At 45.5% G+C, this 21,009-nt stretch overlaps 1 protein-coding gene across 1 annotated transcript in view; it reads right to left on the reverse strand.

Moving 5' to 3' along the window:
* Positions 1 to 2,602: 2,602 nt before the first annotated feature.
* The window catches only part of LOC115466344 (E3 ubiquitin-protein ligase TRIM39-like), a 48,263-nt gene continuing 29,856 nt past the window's right edge, over positions 2,603 to 21,009 (reverse strand). The window contains exon 7 of the mRNA XM_030197533.1: positions 2,603 to 3,204. Within this exon, the coding sequence (XP_030053393.1) occupies positions 2,660 to 3,204 (545 nt within the window). The 3' untranslated portion in view covers positions 2,603 to 2,659. The remainder of the gene's footprint in view (positions 3,205 to 21,009) is intronic.

Below are 21,009 nucleotides of genomic sequence, written 5' to 3' on the forward strand. Positions count from 1 at the left end.
TGCTGTTCTAATGATAAGGGCTTTTGAAAATTGACCCCATGGTTATTGTGTATACACAATCTGCTCATTATCCCAGTAGATCAGAGGTATTCAACCAAGTCCTCAAGGCACACACCCAGCCAGTCACAGGTTTCAGGATATCCCCATTGAATTTAATGGGAAGATCCTGAAAACCCAACTGGCTGGGTGAGCCCTGAGGACTGGGTTGAAAACCCCTGATGGTCAGCAGCCTCTTTGCACATGAATTGTGGTTTTCTGTGACCTTCTAGAATATTTGTTCTGCTCCGAATGTTACCAGAAGACTCTGCACATTTTTGTTTACCAAGTACCTCAGTAAATTTCATTTTTGGAGCAAAACCCAGTGTTGAGAAGTGCTGCTTCTTACTATTTCTTTCTTTACTTGTACTTTGCTCACGTCTTTCCAATAGTTGTTCAAGATATTCAGGTACAGTAGATATTTCCCTGTCCTCAGAGGATGTGGAAACGGGAGTTCTGGGCACTGGGAGTGAGGTCTTCAGCTCCCTGATATCCAAGGCCATAAGACCATGTTTTTCTTGGGAGGCAAGAAGGCTCTGCTGTGGTCTGGGAAAATGAATTCTGTGAATCCAGGGCAGCAGGAGGAGGAATTAGGCTTTAGAGCTTCCAGATGCCTCATCAACTTATGGAATAGGAAAATGAACTTTACTTGTATTCAAGAGCACAGGGAAGGGGAATGGGAACCTCAGATCATACCATCAGTTGTTTTATCAGAGTAGAGAGTAAAATGAGAATTACAGAATGATGGATGAAGCCTAGTCAAGAACATATGCTTAATTACATTAGTATTCTTAGAAATATTGTCTAAACAAAGCATTGAAGCTGAAAGCGACCAAATTGAGGTTACTAACATCAAAGTGATAAAAGTGTATAAAAATGTAAGCTCTGCCTTATGTGGCAGAGAAAACATTTGGGAGAAATTCCTGAATGCTCTCACACAGCTGCATATTAAGGTCGGCTGCAGGCTTGGAATTTGTCTCTGCTACTTTGCTGGCACATGATTAACCCAGAATAATAAAGAACTCATCCTGATAAGAATTGTGATTTGAGACGAGATTCACTGCTGTGCTCCAGAAACTAGTTGGGAGAAAATTGTATTTCATGAATATCATCACTGTAGGGGTTTCTACATTCACAGACGCTGATCCCATCTCTGTGACTGTATCAATGAGACTCCTCCTCACAGTCTCAGGCTCTAATCCCACCTCTGTCACTATCACTGTGTCACCGAGACCCCTCCTCATATTCACAGGCTTTAAACCAACCGGTCACTCTCACATGGGCCCTGATCCCACCTCTCACTCACTGTGTTACTGAGACCCCTCCTCATATTCACTGGCTCTAGTCCCACCTCTATCACTCTCACTGTGTTACTGAGACCCCCTCCTCACATTCACAGGCATTAAATGATCTCTGTCACTCTCACTGTGTCACTTAGACCCCTCCTGACATTCACTGGCTCTAGTCCCACCTGTTATCACTCACTATTAATAAGACCCCTCCTCACATTCACAGGCTCTAATCCCACCTCTCACTCTCACTGTGCTAGAGACCCCTCCTCACATTCACAGGCTGATCCCACCTCTCACTGTTACTGAGACCCCTCCTCACATTCACAGGATAAACCAACCTCTGTCACTCTCACCTTCACTGAGACCCCGCTTCACATTCATAGGCTTTAAGCAGACCTCTGTAAGTCTTACATTCTCAATGAGCCACCTCCTGACATCCACAGACTTTAACTCTCATTGTGTCACTTAGACCCCTCCTCACATTCACTGACAATGATCCCATCTCTATCACTCTCACTGTGTTATTTCAACCCCTCCTCACATTCAGACTCTAATCCCACCTCTCACTCACTGTTACTGAGACCCCTCCTCACATTCACACTCTGATCCCACCTCTCACACTCAGTGTGTTACTGAGACCCCTCCTCACATTCACAGGCTCTGATTCCACATCTCTCACTGTATTACTGAGTCCCCTACTCATATTCACAGGCATTAAACCAACCACTGCCACTCTGTCACTGAGACTCTTCCTCATATTCAGAGGCTTTAAACCGAACTGTCACTCTCACTGTTACTGAGACCCCTACTCACATTCACAGGCTCTGATCCCACCTCTGACTCTCACTGTATTACTGAAACACCTCCTCACATTCACAGGCTCTAATTCATCTCTGTCACTCTCACTGTGTTACTGAGACCCCTCTTCACATTCACAGGCATTAATCTGATCTCTGTCACTCTCACTGTGCCACTTAGACCCCTCCTGACATTCATAGGCTCTAGTCCCACATCTGTGTCTCTCACAGTGTCACTGAGCCCCTTCCTCATATTCACAAGCTCTAATCCCACCTCTCCAGCTGCTAATGAAATGTCATTAATTTTTTTGAGTATTCTAAAATGATTTTATTGTCATTATTAATTTTTCCCCCCACTTATTGTTTCAACAGTACATTTTCTTTACAAGGTTAGTCTAAGTTTGGAAAATCAGATCACAGATTGTATATAGTGAACCTGAACAGCACAGCTCACAAGTAACACTCTGATTCTTCTTATCCAGATCTCAAAAATCAACTCCCAGATTATATATCAGACCCCTAAGTCTGGTTCACTCATTCCCAGTTTGGCACTGGGCGGATTCTCAGAGCCCCCGCATTTTTACCTCCTCTGTTAGAACAAGGATTGAAATAAGGCCGGAGTTTCTCAGTGAAGGTGTTGGTGAAGGTGAAGAGATGAGATTTATTATCTGCATTGTAAAATGAGACCTTTCCTGCCTCATAGTCCAGGAAAATCCCCACTGCCCTGGGTCTCACACTCAGGTGAAGCAGGGTGTCAGGGGAGGTGCAGGCCTTGTATTCATCTCCATCTCTCAGTATCACTGTCCAGTATCCTCTCTCAGGTGTTAGTTTGATCTCCCCCTTCCTGTTCACAGAATCTTCACAAACCCCCAATGTCCAGTCAGTCTTGTCTCCCACCTCCACCTCCCAGTAATGTCTCCCCGAGGTGAAGCTCTCACACCCCAGGACACTGGCAACAGGATCAAATCTCTGGGCATTATCCGGCAGCTTCTGTCTCGTGTCTCCGTGCCTGACAGTTTTCAAATCCTCAGACAGGATGAGATTGGGATGAGCAGTTTCAGGATCCAGAGTCACATTCACTGCAGGGAAGGGAGGAGAAACATTAATAAACATGTGCAGAGATTTCTCATTGGCTCTTCACATACCCACCTCTGCTCTCATTGGCAGGTTGAGAGACACTCTGTTATTGGTTATCATTCACTGACTAACTTACAGAAAAACAATGTTATTGGTTAGCATCTGTAATTTTACCCTATGGGACTCCTCTACTGAGCAAATGGATGAAATAAAGATTCTAATTGGCTGACTCACTGACAGGCTGCATTAAACAAGTCTCCTCATTGGTCCCTCATGTTCCCATAGCACAATGCAGTAGTTCAGCAGCTCACTACGCCCCTGGACCCCATAGTCTGGTGGAGTCCTCAATAAACTCATTACTGTTTAGACTTAACTTTCAAGGACGTGCATGTGACAAAGTGGACCCCAGTCTTTGAAAGACCATGTTTTAAATTAATTTTTCTTTAAGGTGCCACCTGCGTGTCATTTGCCATATGACACATTTCCTGTCCTCTGAGCTCTGTAATGAGACTGACTGTGTCATGTCTCACTGTTCTGTGACTGCCAGCTCAGATCATCTCACTTCATAGTAACATCAAACATATAAATGGCGAGTGACCGACTCACTCGCAAATGCGCAGTAGAGACTTCCCTCTCTGTCCCGCCCCCGCGTGAATACGTGATGACGGTGGCGGCACAGAGAGGGAACCTGCGCAGGGGGAGGGAGAGAGGGAGGGAACTGCCATCGCTACCGCTCCCCCCCCCAAGGTCGCCGCCACCGGTCCCCCACCCGGAGTCACCGCCGCCACCCACACTCCACCCGGTCCGGGCCCTCACTTCGCTATTGAACAGCGCCAGAACGCAGCACACAGCTCAGCTGAGCTCCCGTCGGCCTTCCTTCCCTGCCTGTGTCCCGCCCTCACCGACGTTACGTCACATGAGGGCGGGACACAGGCAGAGAAGGAAGGCCGACGGGAGCTCAGCTGAGCTGTGTGCTGCGTTCCAGCGCTGTTCAATAGTGAAGCGAGGGCCCGGCACGGGTGGAGGGGTGCCGGCGACTCTGAGGGTGGGGGGGGCCGTAGCGGCGACCTCGGAGGGGGAGGGGCAGTGGTGAGCTCAGCGGGGGGGGGGGGGGGGGCGGCCTTGCAACGGCGAGGGGAAGGAGCCTTTGAAACCCCCCTTCCTATACTAGCCCATTTTTACAGGCTCAACGGCTAGTATATACATAGTAAATGATGGCAGATAAAGACCTGTACAATCCATCCAGTCTGCCCAACAAGATAAACTCATTTTACATGGTATGTGATACTTTATATGTATACCCATGTTTGATTTGTCCTTGCCTTTCTCAGGGCACAGACCGTAGATGTCTGCCAAGTACTGTTTTTGTACTAAGTTCTGAAGCTAACATTGAAGCCCCTTAAAATTTACACTCCAGCCCATCTCTATCTATTCAGTCACAATCAGGGCGTAGACTGTAGATGTCTGTCCAGCTCCCGTTTTGTTTCCAATTTCCGGCGTCGCCGCTCAGTCTCCGCTAAGATTCCACGGAACCATTCCTTCTAAACAGGATTCCTTTGTGTTTATCCCACGCATGCTTGAATTCCATTACCATTTTCATCTCCACCACCTCCTGCGGGAGGGCATTCCACATATCCACCACCCTCTCCATGAAAAAATACTTCCTGACATTAGTCCTGACTCTGCCCCCCTTCAACCTCAATTCATGTCCTCTAGTTCTACTACCTTCCTGTCTCCGGAAAAAGTTAATTTGCGGATTAATACCTTTCAAATATTTGAACGTCTGTATCATATCACCTCTGCTTCTCCTTTCCTCCAAGGTATACATGTTCAGGTCAGCAAGTCTCTCCTCTTGCAACGCAAATCCCATACCATTTTCGTAGCATTTCTTTGCACCGCTTCCAGTCTTTTTACATCTTTAGCAAGATACGGCCTCCAAAACTGAACACAATACTCCAAGTGGGGCCTCACTAACAACTTGTAGAGGGGCATCAACATCTCCTTTCTTCTGCTGGTTATGTTCCTCACTACGCAGCCTAGCATTCTTCTGGCCATGGCCGTCGCCTTGTTGCATTGTTTCTTCACCTTCAGATCCTTTGACACCAACACCCCAAGGTCTCTCTCCTGAGCTGAGCTTACTAATCTCTCCCCTCCTATCTGGTATCTGTCTTTTGGGTTTCTGCACCCCAAGTGCATCACTCTACACTTCTTGGCATTACATTTTAACTAGATATTCAAGAACTACCAGAATTAATTACACATTATCTCAGCAAAATATGTATGTTATATAATTTTTTTATATTTTTATTTTGCAGTGCTCAGTATTTGTTGTTGTGCTAATCTCATTTGTCACGCTAACAAATCAGCACTTCAACTGGAAAACATCACAGCACATGCCTACCTCCCTTCTCCACCCTAATTAAATGCTGTAACTTATAAAATACGGGAACTGAAATTATTGTCCACTTATCTCAGATCCATAAGGCTTATGGTGTGATAAAGATGAACGGTAGAGCCCTCGTAGTGTTGTGCTGCTGCTAGCCGTGACACTTAATCATCGTGATTTAAAACCAGTTCTGAAGAACTGCCAGACCCTAGACCATTCTTCTAACTTTCTCATCGTTTCTACTCCCTCCAGGGTATCCACTCTATTGGCTATTTTCGTGTCATCCGCAAAAAGGCACACCTTTCCTTCCAACCCTTCAGCAATATCTCCCATAAATATTTTAAACAGAATAGGCCCCAACACCGACCCCTGAGGAACTCCACTGCTCACCTTCCTTTCCTCTGAGCGGATTCCATTTACCACCACCCTCTGCCAACTGTCGGTCAACCAGTTTCTTATCTAGTTCACCACTTTCTGTCCTAAGTTCAACCCTTTCAGCTTATTCACAAGTCTTCTGTGGGGGACCGTATCAAAGGCTTTGCTGAAGTCCAAGTAGATTACATCTAGCGCATGTCCCTCATCCAGTTCTTTGGTCACCCAGTCAAAAAAGTCAATAAGATTCGTTTGGCAGGATTTTCCTTTGGTAATGCCATATTGCCTCGGGTCCTATAACCCATCGGTTTCTAGAAAGTTAACTATCCTTTCCTTCAGCAGCGACTCCATTATATTTCCTACCACTGACGTCAGACTTACCGGTCTGTAGTTTCCCATTTCTTCCCTGTCTCCACGTTTGTGAAGAGGGACCACATCCGCTCGTCTCCAAAATCGCGGAACCTCTCCCTTCTCTAAAGATCTATTAAATAAATCTTTAAGAGGTCCCACCAGGACCTCTCTGAGCTCCTTCAGTATCCTGGGATGTATCCCATCCGGCCCCATAGCTTTGTTCACCTTCAGATTCTCCAGCTGTTTATAAACTCTTTCTTCCATAAACGGCGCAGTATCCACTCCATTCCCAGATGTTCCCTCAGCAGCCAACCGCAGTCCTTCTCCAGGATTTTCCTCCATGAACACCAAAGAGAAATAATTGTTAAGCACATTCGCTTTATCTTCATCATTCTCCACATAGCCATTCTCATAACCTTTCAGTCTCGCAATTCCATTCCTATCTCTTCTCCTTTCTCCAATATATCTGAAAAAAGTCTTGTCACCTCTCTTTACATCTTTAGCCATTTTTTCTTCCGCTACCCGTATTTCCCTCTTCGCTTCTTTCAGTTTAATCCGATAATCTTTTCCGTGATCCTCTCATTGCATTCTTTTGTATTTCTTGAACAAAGCCTCTTTTGCTCTTATTTTTTCAGCTACTTGTTTGGAGAACCTTATAGGCTTCCTGCTTCTCTTGTTTTTGTTTACTTTCCTCACAAAAAGATTAGTTGCCATATTTATAGCAGCCTTTAGCTTGGACCACTGTTTTTCCACTTCTCCTACGCCTTCCCACACCAACAGCTTCTTCTTCAAGTATTCCCCCATTTTATCAAAATCAGTATGTCTGAAATTCAGTACTTCAATTATTAAATCTAATTTTTATCACTTGGTAATTTTGCAGAGACTTCACTACAGACCACATGGAATGTGTCCTTCTACAGCTGATGTGATGAGACTATTAAACATCACTAAACATTGGCATCTCCTTTATACAATAATATCAACTTATTGAAGAACACATTTTTAGCTTTGTATGACATTTTCTCCACAGATGAACAGGGGAGATGTGGGCAGACATCATGGTGATGTCATTGATGGAAACAGTGTGCCGGTGCTCTCCTCCAGCTCAGAGAAGCCTTTGAGACTCCTCTGGACATGTATGAGTGTTCCCATATCAGCACCAGTGGTTTCTCTAGGCAGAAATATTTGGGGTGGCAACAGGTGAACAAGCTAGGAATGGAGGGGGGGATTTAAGTGACATTTTTGTACATCATAGCCACTACCACATCAAACCCACCTTCTCCTACACTTTTATTTTTATTTGTATGAAATCTTTATTAACAGTTCTGGCACAGAGGAAAAACAGAAATGAGCAACCATGTGTAACAAAAGAGTCTGCCAAGTTAAGCATATGCGAGAAATATGGGTAACAATACAAGGTCAAAACAGGGTTTCCTCTAGCCCCAACCAGGCAAAAATGTTACCATATAGAACTTCAAAACTATTTAAAGACTTTATATAATAAGAAAAGTTAACCCTCAACTACCACCTCCTAGGCCCTCCCCCCTCTTCACAAACCCAGAAGGTGCAAACCCCCGCCCAGGTATACTCCAACACAGTCCAAGCAAGGAAATTTCAAGCAGAACAGTGAGAAGTAAAAGGCGCCCAGATGACTTCCCATTTATGTATCTGATATCTATGCTCTGCTATTAAGCGTTCTATTTCACAAATGTACCACAGCTTATTGAGCCACTTCACCAGTGGAGGGACAGATTGTTGCTTCTAGTGTGCTGCTGTGAGCACTCAAGCAACACACATGACGTCTCACACCAAAGTAGCTTGAGGAGATTTAAACCCTGGGACCTTCTTTGGAAAAAGGAAAAACATTGGCGACCAAGGGATGGGGTGTCCCAACCACCTCTGTAATCTATATTCAACTGCTTTCCAAAAAGCACGAATTTTAACACAAGCCCACCACATGTGGCTCATTGTACCAATTTATCCACAACTCCTCCAACACATACCCGAAAAGCCTGGGTAAATGCGTCAAAGGCGAGCAGGTGTTAGGTACCAACGAAACAATACTTTTACAGCATTCTCTTTAAAAGGTACATAAAGAGACACCTTCACCAGTGCCCTTTCCAATACCCCCCACTCATCCTCTCCTAACTCCAAGCCCAGCTTGTACGCCAATTCTGTCTATGCAATGTGTATGTTGGAGATTGTAAACACAAGTGTTTATACAAACAGGTGATCAAGCCTCTCATGGACTTGGAGTCCTCACACAGGTCCTCCAAAAAGGACTCTTCTCGTAGAATTGCAGAGCAAATAGTAGCCGAGGAAAGAAAATGGGATATCTGAAGGTAAGCATACCTATCTTTTGACACAAAAGGAAATTCCTCCTGTAAGGAGGGAAAAGTTAGAATGGAATCCTCGTTGAAAAATTGTCCCCAAGTCCTCTGACCCTCAGAATACCAGCAGGCGAAGATCCTCTGACCATTGTCAAGGGGGAAAAGAGCATTGAAGGCTATGGGTGAAAGATGTAACAAGATGCAGGCCTGACTAAGAAACAGACTATCCCAATAATGAAAGGTGGTGTAAATCAAAGGCCACAGCCCCTCCCCAAGATGTCTATGTTTACTTGGGAGCCACATAAGAGCACCCAGTGGCCTGGGGCCTAATGAAAACTGTTCCAAGTGTACCCAGAGTTTGTAGGGCTGTGCCTGGTACCATTCTAAAGCTGCATGCGCTCGAGCTGCTGTGTAATACTAGTAAAGTTTGGGGATCCCCAAGCACCCCCCCCCCCCCCCCCGCCTCTTGTCTTGGTACAGGAAAGATCTAGGTAAACGCGGAAGCCTACCCGACAAAATAACACGTATAAAATGATCTTGTAGCTTAGAGAGAAACTCCCTGGACATCTTCAAGGGAAGAACTTGAAACAAGTAGAGTAAGTGGAGAAGGATATTCATCTTAACTGTAGTTATATGGCCAAACCAGGAGAGGGCTAGGTCTTCCCCAATGATCAAGATCTCCAATGATAGCTCTAAGCAGGCCTGTATAGCTCGCTGAGAATAAATCAGAGAAGCGTGAGGTCAGGAGTACCCCCAGATAGCGAAGCCCCCTTGTGGCCCAACGGAAGGGAAAGGAGGCCTGCAATGAGTCCAATAGCTGCTTAGGTAAGGTAGTATTCAAGGCCTCCGATTTATTCATGTTGATTTTAAACCCAGATACAGCTAAGTACTCATTAATAACCTGCAAAAATTTAGGGAGTGAAGTTAATGGTCGAGTAATAAACATCAGTACATCGTCCACAAAAAAGGCCAGCTTATGATTTTGATTTGCAAAGTGGATACCTGAGATATCAGGATTCAAGTGCACTTTCAACGCGAAAGGTTCCATAACCAATCACAAAGAGCTTTGGAGATAGAGGGCACCCCTGATGAGTACCTCTAAACAAGAAGAACACAGCAGAGTTTCCCCCATTTATTCTAACACAAGATTTAGGAGAGTTATAAAAGGCCTGAATCCAGCCACAAAGAGAAGGGCCTACCCTAAAGTGTTCCAAAACCCGATACATAAATGGCCAATGGAGCCTGTCGAAAGCCTTCTCTGTATCAAGACTAAAAAGGCACATAGGGATCTGGGCATGTCTAGATAAATATAACAGATCTACGGCTCTTCTAATGTTATCCATGGCTTGACGATGAGTTACAAACTCCAAATGGTTGGGGTGTAAAAGAGATGGCAAAACAATTGCAAGGCGATTTGCGAGTACCTTTGCTAGGATCTTAACATCTGCATTAAGAATGGAGATGGAGCAGTAAGAGGCACATTCAGTGCGGTCTTTATCTGGTTTTGGAACTACCGCAATCCAGGCCTCCATCATAGAAGGTGGCAAGATTGCCCTGGTTCGGACTTGATTGAGTAAATCAGCAAGAAGAGGGGCCAACTCTGGGGCAAATGTCTTGTAAAATTCGTTAGGCAAGCTGTCTAACCCAGGTGACTTCTAGGCAGGGAGACCTTTAATAACCTTTTGAATCTCCAATGGAGTTACCGGCCTGTCCAGATCAGCTTGTTGTACAGGGGATAGTGAAGGCAGGTTGCAGAAAGCTAGGTATTCCGAAATAACCTCTTGAGTGGGCTGAATCTCCTGCAAGTATGATTGATAGAAAGTTTGGAAGCGCAGGCGTATCTGAGAGGATGTGTTCAGAGCATTGACCTTACCATCCCGGATATGCACAATTGTGCGGTCAACCCTTTGTTTGCGCAATCTAAGGGCAAGGGTTCGTCCCGGTTTGTTAGTAAATTCATAAGAACACGCTTTCTGCTGTGCCTGCACCAAACTTAATTGCTCTGAGTAAATGGCGTCTAGTTGGAGCCTAACGGCACGTAATTCCTGAATGGATTCAGGGGACCCCCTGGCCTTGTGATCAGCCTCCAAACGTTGAATTTTATCTAGATAGCTAGCGAGTTGCATCCTTTGGAGATGGGCACGCCTGCTGGCCAGTTGTAAAAAATATCCCCGAGCCACAGCCTTCATGGTGTCCCAGACTACATTCAAAGGAGGGCCTGAATCAATATTATGTTCCAAATACTCTTTTACCATTGCTCTGTAGCCTCCCACCACCTCCGCCTCCTGCAACAAGCGAGTGTTTAGAGTCCATCGCCTGTCTTTTTCCTTCATAAAAGAAGATAGTGAGACCCAAACCAGTGCATGATCTGATATACTGATATTACCAATACCAGCGTCCGGACCCCCTTCAACCAATCTAGAGTCCAGAAAGATATAATTAATGCGTGTGTAGGAGTCGTGTACAGGGGAATAGTAAAAATAGTCTGCAGGTGAGAGAGACGCCAAACGTTCAAAGATCCAAGAGAATGTATGAGGGAGCTCAGGGCAGAGTATATCTTAAAATCTACACCAGGAGACCCACGAGAACGATCAAGATCAGGGTTTAGCATGGCGTTAAAATCGCCGCCCATCACTAAGGTGTCTCGAAGAAATGGGGCCAGAGCCTCTCACGCAAATGGGCATAGAAAACACCCTGGTGATCATTGGGTGCATATATGAAAGCCAAGGTGACATCCACCCCATCAATAGTAATATGAAAAATAGGAAACACCCACCTGGGTAAGGTTACCATATGGCTCCAGAAAAAGGAGGACACATTGATCCAGCCCGGGTTTTGCTTCCATTGAAATCAATGGAAGTAAAACCCAGACTGGCTCAATCTGTCCTCCTTTTTCTGGAGCCATATGGTAACCCTACACCTGGGTCCTGTTTAATCTTAACAACCTGAACTGGCAGAGACGAATGTATCAATATAACCACCCCGCATTTCTTAGAAGAATCAACAGGTGAGGCAAAGCAAGCAGTGGGGTAGCAAGGATGAGACAGGAGCCTTTTGTGGACACGGTGAAGGTGTGTTTCCTGCAAAAATACAATATATGGTTTAAAGTGCATCAATTCTCTAAAAAGCTTTTGACGTTTCTGAGGCATATTTAAGCCTTTTACATTATAGGGCAAGACTTTCAAATCAGCACTTATCTCCTGATGCTAAGTCCAAGTATAAGCAATACATATAAATCCAATTATTTCCTCCCCAGACCATGTTGGAACTTCTAGGACTCCAATAAGTAATGAAGCAGAAGAACCCCCCCCCCCCCCCCCCCACACACACACACACACACTACCACTACCACTACTACTACTACTACTATTTAACATTTCTAAAACGCTACCAGGGTTGCGCAGCGCTGTACAATTAACAAAGACGGACAGTCCCTGCTCAAAGGAGCTTACAATCTAAAGGTCAAAAAGTGCAGTCAATCAAGATTGAGGCAGTCTAGATTTCCTGGATAGAGATACAATGGTTAGGTGCCGAAAGCAACATTTAAGAGGTGAGCTTTGAGCAAGGATTTGAAGATGGGTAGGGAGGGGGCTTGGCGTATGGGCTCAGGGAGTTTATTCCACGCATAGGGTGAGGCGAGGCAGAAAGGGCGGAGTCTGGAGTTGGAGGTGGTGAAGAAGGGTACTGAGAGGAGGGATTTGTCCTGTGAGCGGAGGTTACGGGTAGAAGCGTAAGGGGAGATGAGGGTAGAGAGGTAGTGAGGGGCTGCAGATTGAGTGCATTTGTAGGTAAGTAGGAGAAGCTTGAACTGTATGCAGTACCTGATCGGAAGCCAGTGAAGTGACTTGAGGAGAGAGGTGATATGAGCATATCGGTCTAGGCGGAAGATAAGACGGGCAGCAGAGTTCTGAACGGATTGAAGGGGGGATGGATGGTTAAATGGGAGGCCAGTGAGGAGTAGGTTGCAGTAGTCAAGGCGAGAGGTAATGAGAGAGTGGATGAGAGTTCGGGTGGTGTGCTCAGAGAGGAAAGGGCGAATTTTGCTGATGTTATAGAGAAAGAAGCGACAGGTCTTGGCTGTCTGCTGGATATGCACAGAGAAGGAGAGGGAGGAGTCGAAGATGACTCCGAGGTTGCGGGCAGATGAGACGGGGAGGATGAGAGTGTTATCGACTGAGAGAGAGAGTGGATGGAGAGGAGAAGTGGGTTTGGGTGGAAAGACAATGAGCTCGGTCTTGGACATGTTCAGTTTCAGGTGGCGGTTGGACATCCAGGCAGCAATGTTGGATAAGCAGGCCGATACTTTGGCCTGGGTTTCCGCATTGATGTCTGGTGTGGAGAGATAAAGCTGGGTGTCGTCAGCATAAAGATGATATTGGAAACCATGAGATGAGATCAGTGAGCCCAGGGGTGTAGATTGAAAAAAGAAGGGGTCCAAGGACAGATCCCAAGACCATACCCATAACCCTCCCCAACCCACCCACTCAAGGTACATCAGACAGCAGGTATAAAAACCCCCTGAATGGGATATTGAGAAACTGACCCACTACACCCCAGGCAAACCCACCCACATACATCCTCACCCCCACACGCCATTCCCCATACACAAACTAATTAACACCCACCCATTGCCCCCCCACGTACTATCTCACCATGCAACCCCGTACAAAGTACCATGCACTCACACAACTAATTGTAGAGGTCGGCCCCCCCCCCCAAATGCCCCCCCCCCCCGCAACATACACATCCCAAGTCCAAAGCTTATTCCATTCCACTCCCATACTACACAATTCAACCTGACTCAAACCCATTCACTAACGGGGCAAATACCCATCTACATACACACACTGGCACACCCAACCATCAGGTTGTGAAAGGGAAGTTTCCTCCTCCCCATACGAGTCATTCCATTATACTGGGGACATAAACAGTCCTGTCCACATATAAGAACCAAGTCATTGCTCCACCACCATTGCTGCACCTTTCTCCACATTCTTCTTAGGGATGCAGAAACCCTCTGCCAGCACTGAAGTTTGGCTTTTGTTGTGGGAGCTAGCATGGTCGGGTGGGTGGTGGACACAACCAGTCCTGCTGCGTGTAGAAGCTTCCAGGCACCCACCAGAGACTGCACCAAATGATGTTTACCCTGCAAATCCCCATCTATACGGAATCTGTTCTTTAGTTAAGATACTCAAATCTGGCTTCATCAGCCTCCGTTGCTGCAGCGTGAATTGTGAGAGATCCTGGAAACAGCAATCCGAGAATCATTGTACTCCAAATTAGGGGTCTGTCGAGCACGGGAAAGTATAAGCTATCTGCAAATTTAACAAAACGTACAGTTATATCTCGTGGCTTGTTATCTGCACGCTGACCCAAGGATCGGTGAGCTCTTTCAATTTCAATCGGGGGTGAGCAGGGTTCAGATTCCAGACTAGCAGAGAGGAGGCAAATTAAGGCCGGGACATCCTCAGTTCGCCCACCTTCTGGTACACTTAGAAACCGGAGGTTTTTCCGATGACCCCTATTTTCCAGGTCGTCCAACTTATAAGATAACTCAGCATACTGCCTCCCCAGTTCTTGAATACTGGAGGTTTGGGTCGAAATCAAATCTGCATGCTCATCTAACTTCAGTTCGATATTATTATTATTAACATTTGTATAGCGCTACCAGACGCATGCAGCGCTGAACATCTGACATAGAGAGACAGTCCCTGCTCAATAGAGCTTACAATCTAAAAATAATACAAACAGACAAGATAATTAAGGGTGAAGGAAGTACTGGGTGAGAAGGAACAAGGGGAGGTAATTGAGTAGTAGCTATCCTCTACTCTCCCCTCCAGCTTGTGGAGGTCCGTGCTTTGTAGCTATGCGGTCCAAAATTTCCTCCTTAGAGGTTCTTATATCTGCTCGTATCCTGGATAGAAGTTGCTGCAGCTCACTAGAGATACCCATTTTCGAGGGAGGCAGCTGCAACTCTGCTAGTGATAATGCGGAGTCTGAGTCAGAAGGGGAGAACCGCACCGGTGACCCATGGCGCCCAGAGGCCTTACCTCCTGCTCATCTCGGCGAGTGATCAGTGTTCTTTTTCTATGAGGAAGTGGATTTACTCATAGTCCTCAGAGATCTGGAGGCCAACTCTGTTAAAGTTCAAAAGAAAAGCCAATGGAGTTGGATAAAGCCATATATTAGCGTGGCTGGGCAAGACTGAAGGAGCTAGGCTGCCATATCGTGCAGTGATGTCACTTCCTCATCACCTTCTCCTACACTTTTTAATTAGCAATATAAGATATCATAGCACTCTAGGTGTAGCATGATATGATGAATTTCAGAGTTATACTGATTTTGCTGAAATCACATATATATAAAAATATTTGGCAGAGTTCTTTTAAAGTTACTTGCTCAGAAAACAGACCTGGCTCTACCCTCCCCCTGAAAACCAATGGTAGTCTGAAACAAAAAGACTATTAAGAGGACTACCAGTGTAACAAAGGTTGCCTAGGAAGATAATGAAAAGTAATCACCACCATTCTCCAAAGAACAGAATCTGTATACTGACAGCAATCACAGAGACTGGAGTTAACAAAGACAGCACATCTACTTGAAAGTACCAGACCAGGACCACCTAATCTGACAAAAGAAAGCCCATCTACATGAAACTCACAGACAATGACTCTTTAAATCTTGTCAAGTATAGGTGTATACCACAGCAGATGGCCAACCAGGAACCCTTATGATGTAATTTAAACAGGTGACCAGCTACCTTAATCCTTCTCAAAATCCAGATATAACCAGTTTTCAGCTATCCCTAAGTTTTCATTGGATCAAATACCCCCCACCTGATGCCTATGGCCCAACCGGAAATTATGAAAAAACAGAACCCTCTCAGTCTGCCATCTTTCTTTTCCTTTACCTCTCTAGACCTTTACTGAATCTCTGTAAACTAGGCCAGGCTCCAGCAAAAACTCTGCAACAAGAAGACATCTTTTCCAGCAAGGATCACCATAAAACCTCCTTCACACTCCAGCCAGCAGCAGAAAGAATACATCTGAGCCTCAATCAAAGACCATCTAACTACAGAGAAAAGAGCTGTCTCACCACTCCAGCCAGCAGCAGAAAGAATTAATCTGAGCCCCAATCACAGTGAGTTATTCTTAATCCACCCTAATTAATAATTCAGACTTTCTAACAATATTTATCTTGTGGCACATTTCACTTGTGTAAAATCCCTAAAAACTGCCTTCTAACATTGTATTACCTGTATCGTAAATAAACATTGTTAGTAAAAATCTGGTCCTTATGTTCTGAGCACACTTCCTTAAATATTATAGAGAGCAAGTTAATGCAATTCCCCACATATATTCTTTTACATAAGAAACCCTCTCCACTCCAGCCAGTTACAGCTACCAGGTAAAACCACCATAATTGGTAGCATCATTCAACAAATTCTTCTGTGTGAGAGTGAAATCTCTGCAGGACTGAACAAAATCTCAATATAAATCCTGCCTCTCCAGTTCTGTTTCACAGACTCCATATTACCAAACAATGGAGATCTATCCTCTTTACAACTCATCATACAAAAAATATTCAAATTGTGATTATCACCTCAGGAACAGTACACACCCCTTCCACTGCCAGACACTTTATTTAAAGCAGATGGGTTTTTGTTTGTATGGAGAACTCAGAGAAATTCTGGTGGGCCTTCTTAAGGATTCATTTTATAGATCTCTGGAGATGAGACAGGTTTCATGAGATGGGAGACGACCAGATGTGATCCCTCTTCGCAAAAGTGGGGTCAGGAATCTCTCGACATGAAAGTATACACAAGCATTCCACGAAGCTGGGGATGGAACAATTTACAACACAGGAAGGAAACAGGGAATAGCAAATAAAAGGGAAGGGAGAACTGGATCTTCACCAGCAAACTTCTTATGGAGTATTATAGGTCTGGTGGAATAGCCAAGTATATATGGCTAATTAAAATTTTTTAAAGGAGGATTCAGCTCTGATATCACAAGGGAGGGAGTTCCAATGGAAGGGAGCAGTGAAATAAAATGCACAATGCCTAGTTGATTCAAGGATGGCCTGTTTAGGATTAGGGAGGAATAAACGAAAATCATTTTGGCCAAAAATATTCCACGTAGTAAAAAAGGAGGAAGGAGACCAAACAACATCCGGCATGGTTAAAAAGTGAGGTGAAGGAAGTTATTAGAGCTAAAAGAAAATCCTTCAGAAAATTGAAGAAGTATCCGACTGAAAATAATAGGAAACAGCATAAGGAATGGCAAGTCAAATGCAAAGCGCTTATAAGGAAGGCAAAGAGAGACTTTGAAAAAAGATTGCATTGGAGGCAAAAACACATAGTAAAAAATTTTTTTATATATATTAAAAGCAAGAATCTGGCAAAAGAATCGGTTGGACCACTAGATGTCTGAGGGGTAAATGGGGCACTCAGGGAAGACAAAGCCATAGCAGAGAGATTAAATGAATTCTTCGCTTCGATCTTCACCGAGGAAGATTTGGGAGAGATACCGGTGCCACAAATGGTACTCAAAGCTGACGAGTCAGAGGAACTGAATGAAACCTTTATAAACCTGGAGGATGTAATGGCACAAAATTGAAGAGTAGCAAATCATCAAGACCGGATGGTACTTATCCCAGAGTACTGATAGAATTGAAAAATGAACTTGCTGAACTATTGTTAATAATATGTAATTTATCTTTAAAATTAAGCATGGTACTGGAACATTGGAAGGTGGCCAATGTAATGCCGATTTTTAAAAAGGGTTCCAGAGGAAATCCAGGAAATTATAGACTGGCGAGCCTGATGTTGATGCTGGGCAAAATGGTAGAGACTATTATAAAGAACAAAATTACAGAGCATATTCAAAAGCATGGATTAATGAGACAAAGCCAACATGAATTTAGTGAAGGGAAACCTCGCCTCACCAATCTATTACATTTCTTTGAAGGGGTGAACAAACATGTGGATAAGGGTGAGCTGGTCAATATTGAGGGGCATAATCGAACGTGAACGCCTATTTCCATGGGCGTCTATGTCCGACAACGGGTACGTGAAGAGGAGGGACAGACCGTATTTTCTAAAAAAAAATGGACGTCTTTTTTGTTTTTCGAAAATAAGGTTTGTACGGACCAAAATGCCATGGATTTGTTCGATTCTGAGCTGGGCGTTTGTTTTTTTTAGCGATAATGGAAAATAAAAACGCCCAGCTCAAAAACGTCCTCATCCGAGCCATTTGGTCATGGGAGGGGCCACGATTCATAGTACACTCGCCCCCCCCGACATGCCAGGACACCAACTGGACACCCTAGAGGTCAGTGCGGTGGACTTCAGAAACAGCTCCCACATGCATAGCTCCTTTACCACGGGTGCTGAGCCCCCAACCCCCCCTCCCCCAAACCCCACTACCCACAAATGTACAACACTACCATAGCTCTTAGGGGTGAAGGGGGCACCTACATGTGGGTACAGTGGGGTTTGGAGGCCTCTCATTTACCAGCACAAGTGTTACAGGTAGGGGGGATGGGCCTGGGTCCGCCTGCCTGAAGTGCACTGCGGTACCCTCTAAAAGTGCTCCAGGGACCTGCATACATGCAGGCCTCTAGGACTTGGCACACCAGTTGACACCTGAAGACTAATGTCTCCGAAAATGTCCTTTATTGGAATAAGCACCTTTACTCACAGTTAACTGCAGATCAGAGGTTGTGCCCCACTGGCAAAGAGTCTCCCTGGTACTGAGATTAGCAGTAGGTCCGAGCTGGCAGAATGCTGTACAATGCCCTCTTTCAGCAACATTCAAGGTACAAACTAGGTTCTGTAACGTGGCTAACACATGAAAGGGATCTAAAACCGGCTTACAAAAATGGCCACTACCTCATGGACTACCGGAAACAAAAGAGGGCACACTGTGACCCAGTAAGCAGAAGGAAAAGCATTATGGGAGTAGAGCCTACCAACTACCAACATCGTGAGCATTGAACACAAGCTAGTGGAATCGCGGAGCCCAATACCCTACACCCACCACAATGCATTGCTGATGTGAGTCTGCAGTGCCCTTAACAGAAAAGGTGTCACACTCACCCGAGACCCACATCCAGTGGCGTACCAAGGGGGTGGGGGCGGTCCGCCCTGGGTGCACACCGCTGGGGGGTGCCGCGGCGCACGCCTGCTCCTCCGAATTCGCTAAACTTTGTTCGTTCGCTGCAGCTCCCTCTGCCCCGGAACACGTACTTCCTGTTCTGGGGCAGAGGGAGCTGCAGCAAACAAACGAAGTTTAGCGAATTCGGAGGAGCAAGCGAGCGCCGCGGCACCCCCCCCCAGCGGCGTGCACCCGGGGGGGTGTCATTTCGCCGGAGTGGGGGAGGTGTCATCTAGCGGGGGAGAGGGGGGCGCGCTGCACCCGGGCGGGGGGCCATCCAGGGCAGGAACGCCACTGCCCACATCAGAACCAGGGAAAGGCTGTCGGAGGATAGAACACATTCTGCTGTCATTGAGGTGGGTACAGAATTTGAGGCTGACAAGAAAAGTTTGTAAAGTGGGTTTCTTTTGGTGGGAGGGGGTTAGTGACCACTGGGGGAGTCAGGGCAGGTGATCCCCGATTCCCTCCAGTGGTCATCTGGTCAGTTGGGGCACTTTTTTGGGACTTGTTCGTGAAAAAAAAGGGTCCAAAAAAAGTGACCCAACTTCACGGTAAAAATGCCTGTGTTTTTCCCATTATCAGCTAAAGACGCCCATCTCTGCTCGGCTGATAACCATGCCCCAGTCCCGCCTTCACCACGCCTCTGACACACCCCCATCAACTTTATTCGTTCCCGCGACCGAGTGCAGTTGAAGACGCCCAATATCGGCTTTCGATTATACCGATTTGGGCACCTGCGAGAGACAGACGTCCATCTCCCGATTTAGGTCGGAATATAGGCGTTTTTCTCTTTCGATTATAAGCAGGATTGTGTATCTGGATTTTCAAAAGGAATTTGACAAAGTACCTCATGAAAGACTCCAGAGGAAATTGGAGAGTCATGGGATAGGAGGTAGTGTTCTATTGTGGATTAAAAACTGGTTAAAAGGTAGAAAACAGAGTAGGGCTAAATTATCAGTATCCTCAATGGACAATGGAGTTCCCCAGGGGTTTGTGCTGGGACCATTGCTTTTTAACATATTTATAAGTGATCTAGAGATGAGAATAACTAGTGAGGTCATTATATTTGCTGAAGACACAAAGTTATTCAAAGTTGTAAAATCACAAGAGGGCTGTGAAAAATTGCAAGAGGACCTTACGAGACGGGGAGACTAGGCATCCAAATGGCAGAAGATGTTTTATGTAACAAATGCAAAATGATGCATGTGGGAAAGAGGAACCCGAACTATAGATACGTGATGCAAGGTTCCACATTAGGAGTCACTACCCAGGAAAGGGATCTATGTGTCATCATTGATGATACGTTGAAACCCTCTGCTCAGTATGCAGTGGCGGCTACAAAAGTAAATAGAATGTTAGGAATCATTAGGAAAGGAATGGAAAACAAAAATGAACATGTTATGTTGCCTTTGTATCGCTCCATGGTGTGACCTGACATCGAATACTGTGAGCAGTTCTGGTCACTGCATCTCAAAATATTTATAGCAAACATGTGGTTGTGTGGGAGAATAAATCTGTATTAACAGCGCAACACAGGATCAGCATATTTAGTGCATTACAGAATGTGATATGTATGCAGATTGAAGTTGCGAAGAGTACAGATTAGTTACTAGTGACTTGCTAATAGTTGGGGACTTGTTGGGGAAATGTGGATGTTGTGGTGTTTGCTAGAGGGGAGGGGGGAGAATGGCATCAAACGTGACGGTCTCAATCAGGGACCCAGGGGTTTGGAATGGGAAGCAAGGGGTTGGGGAGGAGGGTAGGGGGGAGGAGGTGGGCAGGGAAGGGTGGGGGAGGGCAGGTGGGGGAAGAAGGAAGGTGGGGAGGGAAGGGGGATGCAAGGGAGGGATGGGATAGCCCTGTTTGCATGTGGTTGTATTGGAAACACATTGAGGACAGACCTGGGGGAAGAGCATATAGAGGTAGAGGAGATAGAGGTACAAATGACTGAGGGAGTGGAGGCTTGGACACTCTCTTGGCATAAACAGAATCCAAGAAGCTGGCAAGTAGAGGCCCTAGATCTGAGAGAGCTGTGACATGTCAACATTACAGATACTGACCTGGAACGTTGGGGGTATACACTCCCCGGTAAAGAGACAGAAAATACTGAAGGTGCTGAATGATAGGAAAGTGTCAGTAGCCTTTTTACAAGAAACACATCTAACACGTAAAGAGCATGAAAAATTGAAAACATGGTGGGTGGGAGAAATG

Source organism: Microcaecilia unicolor, chromosome 3 (assembly GCF_901765095.1).
Source record: "Microcaecilia unicolor chromosome 3, aMicUni1.1, whole genome shotgun sequence".
NCBI classification, from domain to species: Eukaryota; Metazoa; Chordata; class Amphibia; order Gymnophiona; family Siphonopidae; genus Microcaecilia; species Microcaecilia unicolor.